General features: G+C 45.7%; 2 protein-coding genes across 3 annotated transcripts in view; one reads left to right on the top strand and one right to left on the bottom strand.

Moving 5' to 3' along the window:
- LOC120038005 (elongation factor 2-like) overlaps positions 1 to 11,077 on the top strand; it is a 20,245-nt gene extending 9,168 nt beyond the window's left edge. Inside the window, exons 9-15 of the mRNA XM_038983950.1 lie at positions 1 to 184; positions 1,629 to 1,887; positions 5,807 to 5,914; positions 6,074 to 6,427; positions 6,605 to 6,787; positions 9,860 to 9,992; positions 10,679 to 11,077. The exon at positions 1 to 184 is cut by the window's left edge and continues 12 nt beyond it. Coding sequence (XP_038839878.1) covers positions 1 to 184; positions 1,629 to 1,887; positions 5,807 to 5,914; positions 6,074 to 6,427; positions 6,605 to 6,787; positions 9,860 to 9,992; positions 10,679 to 10,872 — 1,415 coding nt within the window. The 3' untranslated portion in view covers positions 10,873 to 11,077. The remainder of the gene's footprint in view (positions 185 to 1,628; positions 1,888 to 5,806; positions 5,915 to 6,073; positions 6,428 to 6,604; positions 6,788 to 9,859; positions 9,993 to 10,678) is intronic.
- LOC120038006 (E3 SUMO-protein ligase PIAS2-like) overlaps positions 11,012 to 13,740 on the bottom strand; it is a 30,202-nt gene continuing 27,473 nt past the window's right edge. For both annotated transcript variants that reach the window (XM_038983952.1, XM_038983951.1), the window contains exon 14: positions 11,012 to 13,624. In XM_038983952.1, the coding sequence (XP_038839880.1) occupies positions 13,386 to 13,624 (239 nt within the window). In that variant the 3' untranslated portion in view covers positions 11,012 to 13,385. The remainder of the gene's footprint in view (positions 13,625 to 13,740) is intronic.

The raw sequence follows: 13,740 nt of genomic DNA on the forward strand, positions 1-13,740 counted from the left end.
GCGACCCCAAAGCTCCCTTGATGATGTACATTTCCAAGATGGTGCCCACCAGCGACAAGGGTCGTTTCTACGCCTTCGGCCGTGTGTTCTCCGGTATGGTGGCCACGGGGCAGAAGGTTCGCATCATGGGACCCAACTACACTCCTGGGAAGAAGGAGGACCTGTATCTAAAACCCATCCAGAGGTACACGGAGCTAGAATACATACATGTCCTAGTTAGCCGCTCAAATACAGGAGGGTTTGCTCAACCAAATGAGGATCTTTTGTGTCCGATTTATATTTTCAGTAGAAATTGTGCACCAATATTTGAATTTTAAAAGCCTGTTTAAAAAAAATAATATTATGAAGTGCCCTTTAATATAGACCAAATGGAAAATTAAATAAATCAGATTTTCTTTTAATGAATAAGCACTTGCTAAAAATCTGCTTCTTGGCATGTTCCTCTGTGACTTGTAAGAAGATTTTAAACCACTTAACCCTCACATTTCTCAGAGATTTCAGGATCCCTACTTATTGTGTTGCTTTGACAGTCATTTCTGGAGATTATTACTCATTTCATGTGATTTAGCGATGAATCTAATCACATGAAATGTCTGTCCCTCATTTTAAGTTCAACCCTGTTACGTGAAATGAACTCTCGTTTTAATATGGTGAAACTAATATATATATATATATAAAAACTATGAACATGGGTGGAGAACTGAACAGGTCGAGCCTGTTACCCATTTTCTTGTGAAGCTTGGATTCAATTGCCCCTCCCTGTAGCGCACAACAGGCTTCTATTCCCCAGGCTTCTATTCCCCAGGCTTCCATTCCCCAGGCTTCCATTCCTCAGGCTTCCATTCCCCAGGCTTCCATTCCCCAGGCTTCCATTCCTCAGGCTTCCATTCCCCAGGCTTCCATTCCTCAGGCTTCCATTCCCCAGGCTTCCATTCCCCAGGCTTCCATTCCCCAGGCTTCCATTCCTCAGGCTTCCATTCCCCAGGCTTCCATTCCCCAGGCTTCCATTCCTCAGGCTTCCATTCCCCAGGCTTCCATTCCCCAGGCTTCCATTCCCCAGGCTTCCATTCCCCAGGCTTCCATTCCCCAGGCTTCCATTCCCCAAGCTTCCATTTCCCAGGCTTCCATTTCCTCAGGCTTCCATTCCCCAGGCTTCCATTCCCCAGGCTTCCATTCCCAAGGGGAAGTGAAAACTAGTTTTTTTATTAAGTGTGTTCTTTATGACATAATGTTAAAATTAGGTGAAATAAGTTTCACAACCAGTACATGTCCTATGGAACACGACTGGAGACCAGTACATGTCCTATGGAACACGACTGGAGACCAGTACATGTCCTATGGAACACGACTGGAGACCAGTACATGTCCTATGGAACACGACTGGAGACCAGTACATGTCCTATGGAACACGACTGGAGACCAGTACATGTCCTATGGAACACGACTGGAGACCAGTACATGTCCTATGGAACACGACTGGAGACCAGTACATGTCCTACGGAACAATGACTGGAGTGGTGTGTATGACTGTCCTACGACAACTGTTTAGAAAAGGTGAGATCCCCAGGCAAATAAAAATGTAACTGGTAGACTTCTCTAAACTGTGCTGTGCTCCCTCTGACTCCCAGGACCATTCTGATGATGGGGCGCTACACAGAGCCCATTGAGGATGTGCCATGCGGCAACATCGTGGGTCTGGTGGGAGTGGATCAGTTCCTGGTGAAGACCGGGACCATCTCCACCTACGAGCACGCCCACAACCTGAGGGTGATGAAGTTCAGCGTCAGTCCCGTGGTCAGGGTGGCGGTGGAGTGCAAGAACCCTGCTGACCTGCCCAAGCTGGTGGAGGGTCTCAAACGCCTGGCCAAGTCTGACCCCATGGTCCAGGTACAATACCAGTCTGACCCCATGGTCCAGGTACAAGACTAGTCTGACCCCATGGTCCAGGTACAAGACTAGTCTGACCCCATGGTCCAGGTACAATACTATACTAGTCTGACCCCATGGTCCAGGTACAAGACTATACTAGTCTGACCCCATGGTCCAGGTACAATACTAGTCTGACCCCATGGTCCAGGTACAAAACTAGTCTGACCCCATGGTCCAGGTACAAAACTAGTCTGACCCCATGGTCCAGGTACAATACTATACCAGTCTGACCCCATGGTCCAGGTACAATACTATACTAGTCTGACCCCATGGTCCAGGTACAATACTATACTAGTCTGACCCCATGGTCCAGGTACAATACTATACTAGTCTGACCCCATGGTCCAGGTACAAGACTATACTAGTCTGACCCCAAGGTCCAGGTACAATACTATACTAGTCTGACCCCATGGTCCAGGTACAATACTATACTAGTCTGACCCCATGGTCCAGGTACAAGACTATACTAGTCTGACCCCAAGGTCCAGGTACAATACTATACTAGTCTGACCCCATGGTCCAGGTACAAGACTATACTAGTCTGACCCCATGGTCCAGGTACAATACTATACTAGTCTGACCCCAAGGTCCAGGTACAATACTATACTAGTCTGACCCCATGGTCCAGGTACAATACTATACTAGTCTGACCCCATGGTCCAGGTACAATACTATACTAGTCTGACCCCATGGTCCAGGTACAAGACTAGTCTGACCCCATGGTCCAGGTACAAGACTAGTCTGACCCCATGGTCCAGGTACAAGACTAGTCTGACCCCATGGTCCAGGTACAATACTAGTCTGACCCCATGGTCCAGGTACAATACTATACTAGTCTGACCCCAAGGTCCAGGTACAAGACTAGTCTGACCCCATGGTCCAGGTACAATACTATACTAGTCTGACCCCATGGTCCAGGTACAATACTATACTAGTCTAACCCCATGGTCCAGGTACAATACTAGTCTGACCCCAAGGTCCAGGTACAATACTAGTCTGACCCCATGGTCCAGGTACAAGACTATACTAGTCTGACCCCATGGTCCAGGTACAATACTATACTAGTCTGACCCCATGGTCCAGGTACAAGACTAGTCTGACCCCATGGTCCAGGTCCAGGTACTATACTAGACTGACCCCATGGTCCAGGTACAATACTAGTCTGACCCCATGGTCCAGGTACAAGACTATACTAGTCTGACCCCGTGGTCCAGGTACAATACTATACCAGTCTGACCCCATGGTCCAGGTACAAGACTATACTAGTCTGACCCCATGGTCCAGGTACAATACTATACTAGTCTGACCCCAAGGTCCAGGTACAAGACTAGTCTGACCCCATGGTCCAGGTACAATACTATACTAGTCTGACCCCAAGGTCCAGGTACAAGACTATACTAGTCTGACCCCATGGTCCAGGTACAATACTATACTAGTCTGACCCCATGGTCCAGGTACAATACTATACTAGTCTGACCCCATGGTCCAGGTACAATACTATACTAGTCTGACCCCATGGTCCAGGTACAATACTATACTAGTCTGACCCCATGGTCCAGGTACAATACTATACTAGTCTGACCCCATGGTCCAGGTACTATACTAGTCTGACCCCAAGGTCCAGGTACAATACTATACTAGTCTGACCCCATGGTCCAGGTACAAGACTATACTAGTCTGACCCCATGGTCCAGGTACAAGACTATACTAGTCTGACCCCATGGTCCAGGTACAAGACTATACTAGTCTGACCCCATGGTCCAGGTACAAGACTATACTAGTCTGACCCCATGGTCCAGGTACAAGACTATACTAGTCTGACCCCATGGTCCAGGTACAATACTATACTAGTCTGACCCCATGGTCCAGGTACAATACTAGTCTGACCCCATGGTCCAGGTACAATACTATACTAGTCTGACCCCATGGTCCAGGTACAAGACTATACTAGTCTGACCCCATGGTCCAGGTACAAGACTAGTCTGACCCCATGGTCCAGGTACAAGACTAGTCTGACCCCATGGTCCAGGTACAATACTATACTAGTCTGACCCCATGGTCCAGGTACAATACTAGTCTGACCCCATGGTCTAGGTACAAGACTAGTCTGACCCCATGGTCTAGGTACAAGACTAGTCTGACCCCATGGTCTAGGTACAAGACTATACCAGTCTGACCCCATGGTCCAGGTACAATACTATACCAATCTGACCCCATGGTCCAGGTACAATACTATACCAATCTGACCCCATGGTCCAGGTACAATACTATACCAATCTGACCCCATGGTCCAGGTACAATACTATACCAATCTGACCCCATGGTCCAGGTACAAGACTATACCAATCTGACCCCATGGTCCAGGTACAATACTATACTAGTCTGACCCCATGGTCCAGGTACAAGACTATACTAGTCTGACCCCATGGTCCAGGTACAATACTATACCAATCTGACCCCATGGTCCAGGTACAAGACTATACTAGACTGACCCCATGGTCCAGGTACAAGACTAGTCTGACCCCATGGTCCAGGTACAATACTATACCAATCTGACCCCATGGTCCAGGTACAATACTATACCAATCTGACCCCATGGTCCAGGTACAAGACTATACTAGTCTGACCCCATGGTCCAGGTACAATACTATACCAATCTGACCCCATGGTCCAGGTACAATACTATACCAATCTGACCCCATGGTCCAGGTACAAGACTATACTAGTCTGACCCCATGGTCCAGGTACAAGACTAGTCTGACCCCATGGTCCAGGAACTGTAGAGGCCCACAGACACTAGCCACATATTTTGGGTTAACGGTAATCCTTTAGACTAGACTTCACTCTTGTTTGTTCGTAGATGTAGGTAAACGGTGTGGTTTAGAGATGTAGGGAAACGGTGTGGTTTGGAGATGTAGGGAAACGGTGTGGTTTAGAGATGTAGGGAAACGGTGTGGTATAGAGATGTAGGGAAACGGTGTGGTATAGAGATGTAGGGAAACGGTGTGGTATAGAGATGTAGGGAAACGGTGTGGTTTAGAGATGTAGGGAAACTGTGTGGTTTAGAGATGTAGGGAAACGGTGTGGTTTAGAGATCTAGGGAAACGGTGTGGTTTAGAGATGTAGGGAAACGGTGTGGTTTAGAGATTTAGGGAAACGGTGTGGTATAGAGATTTAGGGAAACGGTGTGGTATAGAGATGTAGGGAAACGGTGTGGTATAGAGATGTAGGGAAACGGTGTGGTATAGAGATGTAGGGAAACGGTGTGGTTTGGAGATGTAGGGAAACGGTGTGGTTTAGAGATGTAGGGAAACGGTGTGGTTTAGAGATGTAGGGAAACGGTGTGGTTTAGAGATGTAGGGAAACGGTGTGGTTTAGAGATGTAGGGAAACGGTGTGGTTTAGAGATGTAGGGAAACGGTGTGGTTTAGAGATGTAGGGAAACGGTGTGGTTTAGAGATGTAGGGAAACGGTGTGGTATAGAGATGTAGGGAAACGGTGTGGTTTAGAGATGTAGGGAAACGGTGTGGTTTAGAGATGTAGGGAAACGGTGTGGTTTAGAGATGTAGGGAAACGGTGCGGTTTAGAGATGTAGGGAAACAGTGTGGTTTAGAGATGTAGGGAAACGGTGTGGTATAGAGATGTAGGGAAACGGTGTGGTTTAGAGATGTAGGGAAACGGTGTGGTTTGGAGATGTAGGGAAACGGTGCGGTTTAGAGATGTCGGGAAACGGTGTGGTTTAGAGATGTCGGGAAACGGTGTGGTTTAGAGATGAAGGGGAACGGTGCGGTTTCGAGATGTAGGGAAACGGTGTGGTATAGAGATGTAGGGAAACGGTGCTGTTTATGTGTCTTTGTCCTGTCTCTGTGTTGTGGCAGTGCATCATTGAGGAGTCTGGAGAACACATCGTAGCTGGAGCTGGGGAGCTGCATCTGGAGATCTGCCTGAAGGATCTAGAGGAGGACCACGCTGGTATCCCCTTAAAGGTTCGGGAAGATATTGACTTACTGCATTGTACAGGATAGACATTGTATCTTTTCAAAAAAGGATGAAATTAGCTTCTTTTTGAAATCACATCATAATTGTAACCTTTGAATATTGAGTGAAGATACTAAAAAGCTGAAACCTCTTCATACTTCTCCCAGAAATCTGACCCTGTGGTGTCTTACCGCGAGACCGTGGCCGAGGATTCAGACCAGGTCTGCCTGTCCAAGTCCCCTAACAAACACAACCGTCTGTACATGAAGGCCCGGCCCTTCCAGGATGGTCTGGCGGAGGATATCGATAAGGGGGACGTGAGCTCCAGACAGGAACTGAAGACGAGGGCTCGCTACCTGACTGAGAAGTACGAGTGGGAGGTGACAGAGGCCCGCAAGATCTGGTGTTTCGGCCCCGACGGGACGGGACCCAACATCCTGACGGACGTCACCAAGGGAGTGCAGTACCTCAATGAGATCAAGGACAGCGTGGTGGCAGGGTTCCAGTGGGCCTCCAAGGAGGTGAGCAGACGCCAGCAGGGCTGGGTGGTTAGAACCAGATCCACTGACCGGCTCTCAGAACCAGATCCACACCACCACTGACCGGCTCTCAGAACCAGATCCACACCACCACTGACAAACTAAATCTCAGAACCAGAGAACCACACCACCACCACTGAAAAACGTTCTCTTTCTCAGGGTGTCCTGTGTGAGGAGAACATGAGGGGGATACGTTTCGACGTCCATGATGTGACACTGCATGCGGACGCCATCCACAGAGGGGGCGGGCAGATCATCCCCACGGCACGCAGAGTCATCTACGCCTCTCAGCTCACAGCTCAGCCACGACTTATGGAGCCAGTCTACCTGGTCGAGATCCAGGTGAGTCATCTACGCCTCTCAGCTCACAGCTCAGCCACGACTTATGGAGCCAGTCTACCTGGTCCAGGTGAGTCATCTACGCCTCTCAGCTCACAGCTCAGCCACGACTTATGGAGCCAGTCTACCTGGTCCAGGTGAGTCATCTACGCCTCTCAGCTCACAGCTCAGCCACGACTTATAGAACCAGTCTACCTGGTCCAGGTGAGTCATCTACACCTCAGCTCAGTCACGACTTATAGAACCAGTCTACCTGGTCCAGGTGAGTCATCTACGCCTCTCAGCTCAGTCACGACTTATGGAGCCAGTCTACCTGGTTGAGATCCAGGTGAGTCATCTACACCTCACAGCTCAGCCACAACTTATAGAACCAGTCTACCTGATACAGGTGAGTCATCTACACCTCTCAGCTCACAGCTCAGCCACGACTTATAGAACCAGTCTACCTGGTCCAGATTCAGGTAAGTCCACGTGGAACTCAGAAGTGAGATTCAAAAATCAGAATCTCCTTTATACTCCAAGTACATTTACATGTACCAGGAATTTGACCTGGTGAGATGGTGCTGACTACCACAACAGAATAGTAAGGGATGTTCAACCTTTCCTGAGTCCTGAGGGGTATCCTATGAATCAAGCTAGATCTACTCTGGGTTTTCTAAAGCTAGCCGGCTTCAGCTAGCTTCACACTCCAGCTCAAGACTTCATCTGTACTACTACAGTGGATATTGATTGTCTGCCTGCCGCTAACTCCAGCAGCCTTGTAACTAGCTTTGGCTAGTTGCACGCCAAACTCTTCTTTGAGACAATGCTGAATCAATTCATGGGGAAATCAGTGACATTTTCATTTGTGCCGAAATCAAATTCAGTAGGCTATGGTGTGAAATAGGCTTTTACAAATGCATTCTTGACTCTCGAGTGGCGTCATTACAGTCCCGGGTTCAATCCCAGGCCGGCCGCGACCGGGAGACCCATGAGACGACGCACAATTGGCCCAGCTTTGTCTGGGTTAGGGGCGGGTTTGGCCAGCCGGGATTTCCTTGTCCGGGACTTCCTTTCCTTGCGCTCTAACGACTCCTTGTGCGTTAAGAGTGCAGCCTGGCACCTGCAAGCCGACTTCGGTCGCCAGCTGGACGGTGTTTCCTCCGACAACATTGGTGTCCAGAAGCAGTGCGGCTTGGCAGGGTTGTATTTCAGAGGACACGTGGATCTAGACCTTCGCCTCTCCCCAGTCCGTAGGGGAGTTGCAGCGATGGGACAAGACTGTAACTACCAATTGGATATGATGAAATTGGGGATAAAAAGGGATAAGTTCCAAACTCTTATCGATAAAATAATATAATAATAATTATATTTGTCATAAAGGTTTTACTGTACATTAAGTTTCAAATGCATTCTGTCATTATTAAATAATGTGATAAATATTTTAACATTTAACACAAAATCAGTCTTCTTCCTCAAATGAAGGGGATGATGATTGAACAATTATTGGAATCTGTGTGTGTAGCCGGACAGGTAGGATGACTGACAATAGTGAAAATGAACAAAGGGGTCAGGTGACTTAGTGGAATGGCGGAGACTGAGGCAGGAATTCCTTTAACCACAAAGCGGTATATTTACCTGGGTAGTTTGTCTGTGTTGAATAACAAAGGATACAGAATAACATGTAATCAAATCAAATTCATAAATCACAAAAGTCAAATCATAATAACAATCATTGTCATTATTAACATGAGGTAATTCAGCCATATGAACTCAATATGAAGTATGATAGTCATTTAGGATCATCACCATTCATCATAATCATGATATTAAATTGATCAATTATTCAATCTATAATCTCAATCAGTTTGATCTCAGGGATGTTCAATTTAGCAAATGATAATTACGTTTCATATTTCATACTTCCAGGTTTGTCCTCATATGTACATATCATTTCGTAAAATTTTAACCAAACATCAATGGCATAATTGTCCTGTGGTGATCTGTAGGGTTGTGATCATTGGTCCATTGACACAATAGGTTTGAAGCGTGCGCTCCGAGCCAATAACTATAGACAATAACTGATGGCCCGCTCTCCCGATCGCAACAGATAGTTCAGATGAAAGAGTCGGTGGATTTACATTGATTTGTGGATGATCACAGAATGTCTGGATTATAACGGAGTTGGGGAAGAAGGCAGTGAGGTCGGGCGGTGGTGACCTAACTCAAACGCTCTGGCCCAGGCAGCCATGAATTAAAGGGCGATTCCACCAACTCGTGGGCCTTTTCCACAACGACGCAGTCTTTGCGAGAGGGAGGGAATCGGATTTCATTGGTCCTCAACTCGTGATTCAAACACTTCATTCGGGATAAATTGGAGTTAGCCTTTATGGAGCAGGTTAGCGCTAAAAGATTCGTTGCCGTAGAAATTGACGTGACTAAAATGTGAGCCACATTTGACTGGTTATCCCAAGTTGAACTCGGGAGTTCACCAAAGTTACTTCTCCAACCAGCTTCGTAGGATACCCCTCTGAACACTTGCTAGCTCCTGGAGTTAATGCTTTGGTGTTAGCCCCACATGCTACTACCGTCTTCTGGCATTGCGTTCAGATGTGTGATTACTTTAAAAAGGTAGTGGCTAGTGGCCGGAATAGAACCGTGCCGTTCCCCTTAGAGTATGTTTGGGATTCTCTGGATCGAGGTGTACGACAGCGTGTTCCAGTTCACACTAATATCGAGAAACTTCACAAAGCCTTTGTGAAGAGGAGTGGGACAACATTCCACAGGTCACAATCAACAGCCTGATCAACTCTATGTGAAGTCGAAATGTCACGATGCATGAGGCAAACGGTTGTCACACAAAATACTGGTTTTCTGATCCACGCCCCCCTTTTTTTTATTACGGTATCTGTGATCAACAGATGCATATCTGGTTTTCCCTGTCATGTAAAAATCCATAGATGAGAGCCAATTTTATTTATATCAATTGACTGGGTTTCCTTATATGAACTGTAACTCATTAAAATCTTAGAAATTGTTGCATGTTGTGTTTATATATTTTTTGTATTTCAACTTACCTAAACGTTCTTCCTGCAGTGTCCGGAGCACGTTGTCGGAGGGATCTACGGTGTGCTGAACAGAAAGAGAGGCATGGTATTTGAGGAGTCCCAGGTCGCTGGAACACCCATCTTCATCGTGAAGGCTTTCCTTCCGGTCAATGAATCATTTGGTACGTTCATCACTCTTTCCAACTAAACATTTCAACACTGAATGAAAAACAGACCATTTTAAAGGATAGTCCAATCAATGAATCATTTGGTGAGTTCATCACATTTTCCAACAACCCATTTCACCATAACAATGAATGGAAACAACATTTTAAAAGGAAACAATTCAAATGTAACTTTTCTAAAAAAAATATATATATATATTCTATAACTAAAAATACTAATTTAGTAGGGCCAGGACAATACTTTTTAGTAGTGTAACGATCCTGGGTTTATAAGCGCGGATATCGACTCTGCCGCTTGAGCATGCTCGATAGCGCGATGGACTTCGGCCTAAAAGGTCGAGGGTTCGAGCCCCGACTTTGGAAACAAATCATTATGTTGTCATCCAATCACATATATTTATTTTCCAAGCGATCAAAAAATATTTGACATACAGCAGTTTTTTTTGTTTTTTTTTAAAGGACCAAAGAGTTATACTGGTATCGTCACAGCCTTTTCATAAAGAATTAGCTCTTTAACAAGTAATGATCACACGTCAATGTAAAACATTGTATTCAGTCAGGATAGGTGTGTAACATAGGAAATAGGAGTCAACCAACTAGTTACAGATAAGCATGACAAAACAACACAGACCTCTGGTTGTTTTATGAATATTTTATTTTTTATTTCCCCCCGATGTCGTTAGGTTTCACAGCGGACCTGAGGTCCAACACAGGTGGCCAGGCCTTCCCCCAGTGTGTGTTCGACCACTGGCAGATCCTGCCCGGGGACCCCTTCGACGAGACCAGTCGACCATGGCAAGTAGTGGCAGACACCCGCAAACGGAAAGGCCTTAAAGAAGGCATCCCTGCCCTGGACAACTTCCTGGATAAACTGTGATCAACTGTGATTGGACTGGAGCTTCCTAGTGCAATTTAATGATCATAGCACCCTAATGTGGAAATGTAAAAAAATAAAAACAGAACCAAACCACAATAATAACAACAATGCACTGTATTATAACTAAAAAAAAGGTAATAAAAAAGATGCCCCTTTATTGTTTTAAGTCTGAGATCCTGAAAGCAAATAAAAAAATGAGCACCTTGTTGTTTGTTTGTTTGTTTGCATCACGATGGCATAGTGAAACAAAAGCATATTTTACCCATAGCGAAACAAGAGGAGCATCTTTTACCCACAGCGAAACAAGAGGAGCATCCTTTACCCACAGTGAAACAAGAGGAGCATCTTTTACCCACAGGAAAACAAGAGGAGCATCCTTTACCCACAGGAAAACAAGAGGAGCATCCTTTACCCACAGGAAAACAAGAGGAGCATCCTTTACCCACAGGAAAACAAGAGGAGCATCCTTTACCCACAGGAAAACAAGAGGAGCATCCTTTACCCACAGGAAAACAAGAGGAGCATCCCTTACCCACAGGAAAACAAGAGGAGCATCCTTTACCCACAGGAAAACAAGAGGAGCATCCTTTACCCACAGGAAAACAAGAGGAGCATCCTTTACCCACAGGAAAACAAGAGGAGCATCCTTTACCCACAGGAAAACAAGAGGAGCATCCTTTACCCACAGGAAAACAAGAGGAGCATCCTTTAACTACAATAAAATATTAAATATCTATTCCCTTAAATTTAAGTTTGGAAAATACTTTGGGTTCCATTTTAAAACATTAACCTAACTTAATCTAATATAAATCCTAAAGTTTTAGTGGGTAGGTCCCCTTTCCCTAAACAACTCATACAAGGTTGTGGACCAACATATCATTCTACACTTTAAAAACTGCAGCACTAATTGCCTTAGCTAATTGATCTAGAGTTTTGTACATTAAATAAAATACACTATTTCAGGCCCTGAATGCTTTTTGCTACGTTCAACAAAGGCTCAATTGACAACTTCACATTACATTTGATTCTGTGAACATGTAGCTATGTAATGGTGGTAAAATATCCTGCTTAACCTTCAAACCAACCAACTTAAATGTTCAAAAGTTGGGACTCGTAGGATGGAAACCATTTGGGGACATTAACTCATATACAATTTTACACAGAACAAAAAGGGGATCCTCCAAGACGGCAAAATAATTAGATTGTACATACACAACAAGGTCAAACTAAATACAAAACAGATTTCCCAAAATGCTGAGAAAGATAGCATTTTATAAACACTCAAGTTTGTATCATTTTTGATAATTTGTACAAAAAAACAAAATGGTACCTCCAATTCATGGACCCCCCCCCCCCAATATCTAATTTCTAATGGATCCATGTTTTAGATACACTTTCAACCGTGTACAGAGTCAGTAGATCTGGAAAACGCAGTATTATTGCTGTGACTGAAGGGGAAACCCCGCCCCCCCCATTGTCCCACTTCCTGCGGAATGCTTCCGTGTCAACTCATCCAATAAAAACACCTTCCACATAATGTGAAGAACAGACTGGTAAAATCCCCTTCTCTTCCACAGGTCAGAATGTGTGTGGGGTGAGGCCAACTCAAAATAGGCTTTGGACTATTTGGGGGGGGGGGGTCCGTCCTCTCTCCTCTGTGACCTGGAAACCGATGAGTGGGCCAAGGAGATGTCTATTCGTTAGTAGGTGAACAGAAGAGTTTCCTCCTCTCCTTGATAGCCACCTTTACCTCGAGGAAGGTCATGTGTATCCTACCGGAGTCCTTCACGGAAGACTTTTGAAACCTGCCACACAGCCCCCCCCTCCCCCCTTTAAATGAGCTTTTGTTTTGTCGTCAGAGAGAAAAAGCATGAACACGTTTAAAATCTATCGTTGTAGCTAAAAAAAAAAATGTCTTCCACAACTCTTCATTAGTTTTTATCACCACATTTTAGGATCCAACCTGTAAACGTCATTTCATACAAGCACATTTTCATCCACATTCACTCTCCTCCAATTACCTTTGACCTTTTTCAAAAAGGAGGCGGGAGAGAGGACGTAGGAGTTGAGCAAATCCAATTGAGAAAAGACTATGGAGTCTATGGGTCCAACAGTCTCAACTATCTAAAAAAAAATGGCTTCCTCTCCTATTTATTTTCCTTTCCTTCCATCAGCACTGATCTAACAAAGCAGAGGCACGGTGACCAAAAAAAGCAAATGTGTCCTAACTTCACTAGCAGACAGACAAAGGAAAGGAGACAAGTTAGCCAAGCTCTGGGATCTCCATGTCCCATGGTGGTCTGTGGACATTGTCCGGGTCCAAAATGGCACAATATTCCCTATATAGTGCACTACCTCAGTCCTCGGAGGCTTGTGTCTAATAAGAGGCTTAGTCCAATGAGCTCTCAGGGACCAGAGGCTTAGTCCAATGAGCTCTCAGGGACCAGAGGCTTAGTCCAATGAGCTCTCAGGGACCAGAGGCTTAGTCCAATGAGCTCTCAGGGACCAATAGATCAGTCCAATGAGATGATGTCTGAGATGATGTTGGACCCTCCTCCCCCAGTGATAACCCCAGTCTCATGGGAGGATGAGGTGGCGGTGGTGTGGTGGGAGCTGGTCTCGTATTGGCTAGAAGAGGACACCAGGCCGGCGCTGGTGGTGGCACCCTGCAGGCTGCTGGTCAGGTTATCCAGGAACATAGGAGATCTGTAATGCTGCGGGTCACCTTGGATCAGCGAGAACAGATCCAGACCTAGGTGAGAGGGGGGGGGGGGGATTGTTTCACGCTCCTCCTCTGAACTCACAAGCTACATCAATCAATCAAATGTATTTATAAAGCCCTTCTTACATCAGCTAATGTCACAAAGC

The sequence above is a fragment of the Salvelinus namaycush genome, unplaced genomic scaffold, assembly GCF_016432855.1.
Source record: "Salvelinus namaycush isolate Seneca unplaced genomic scaffold, SaNama_1.0 Scaffold203, whole genome shotgun sequence".
Taxonomy (NCBI): domain Eukaryota; kingdom Metazoa; phylum Chordata; class Actinopteri; order Salmoniformes; family Salmonidae; genus Salvelinus; species Salvelinus namaycush.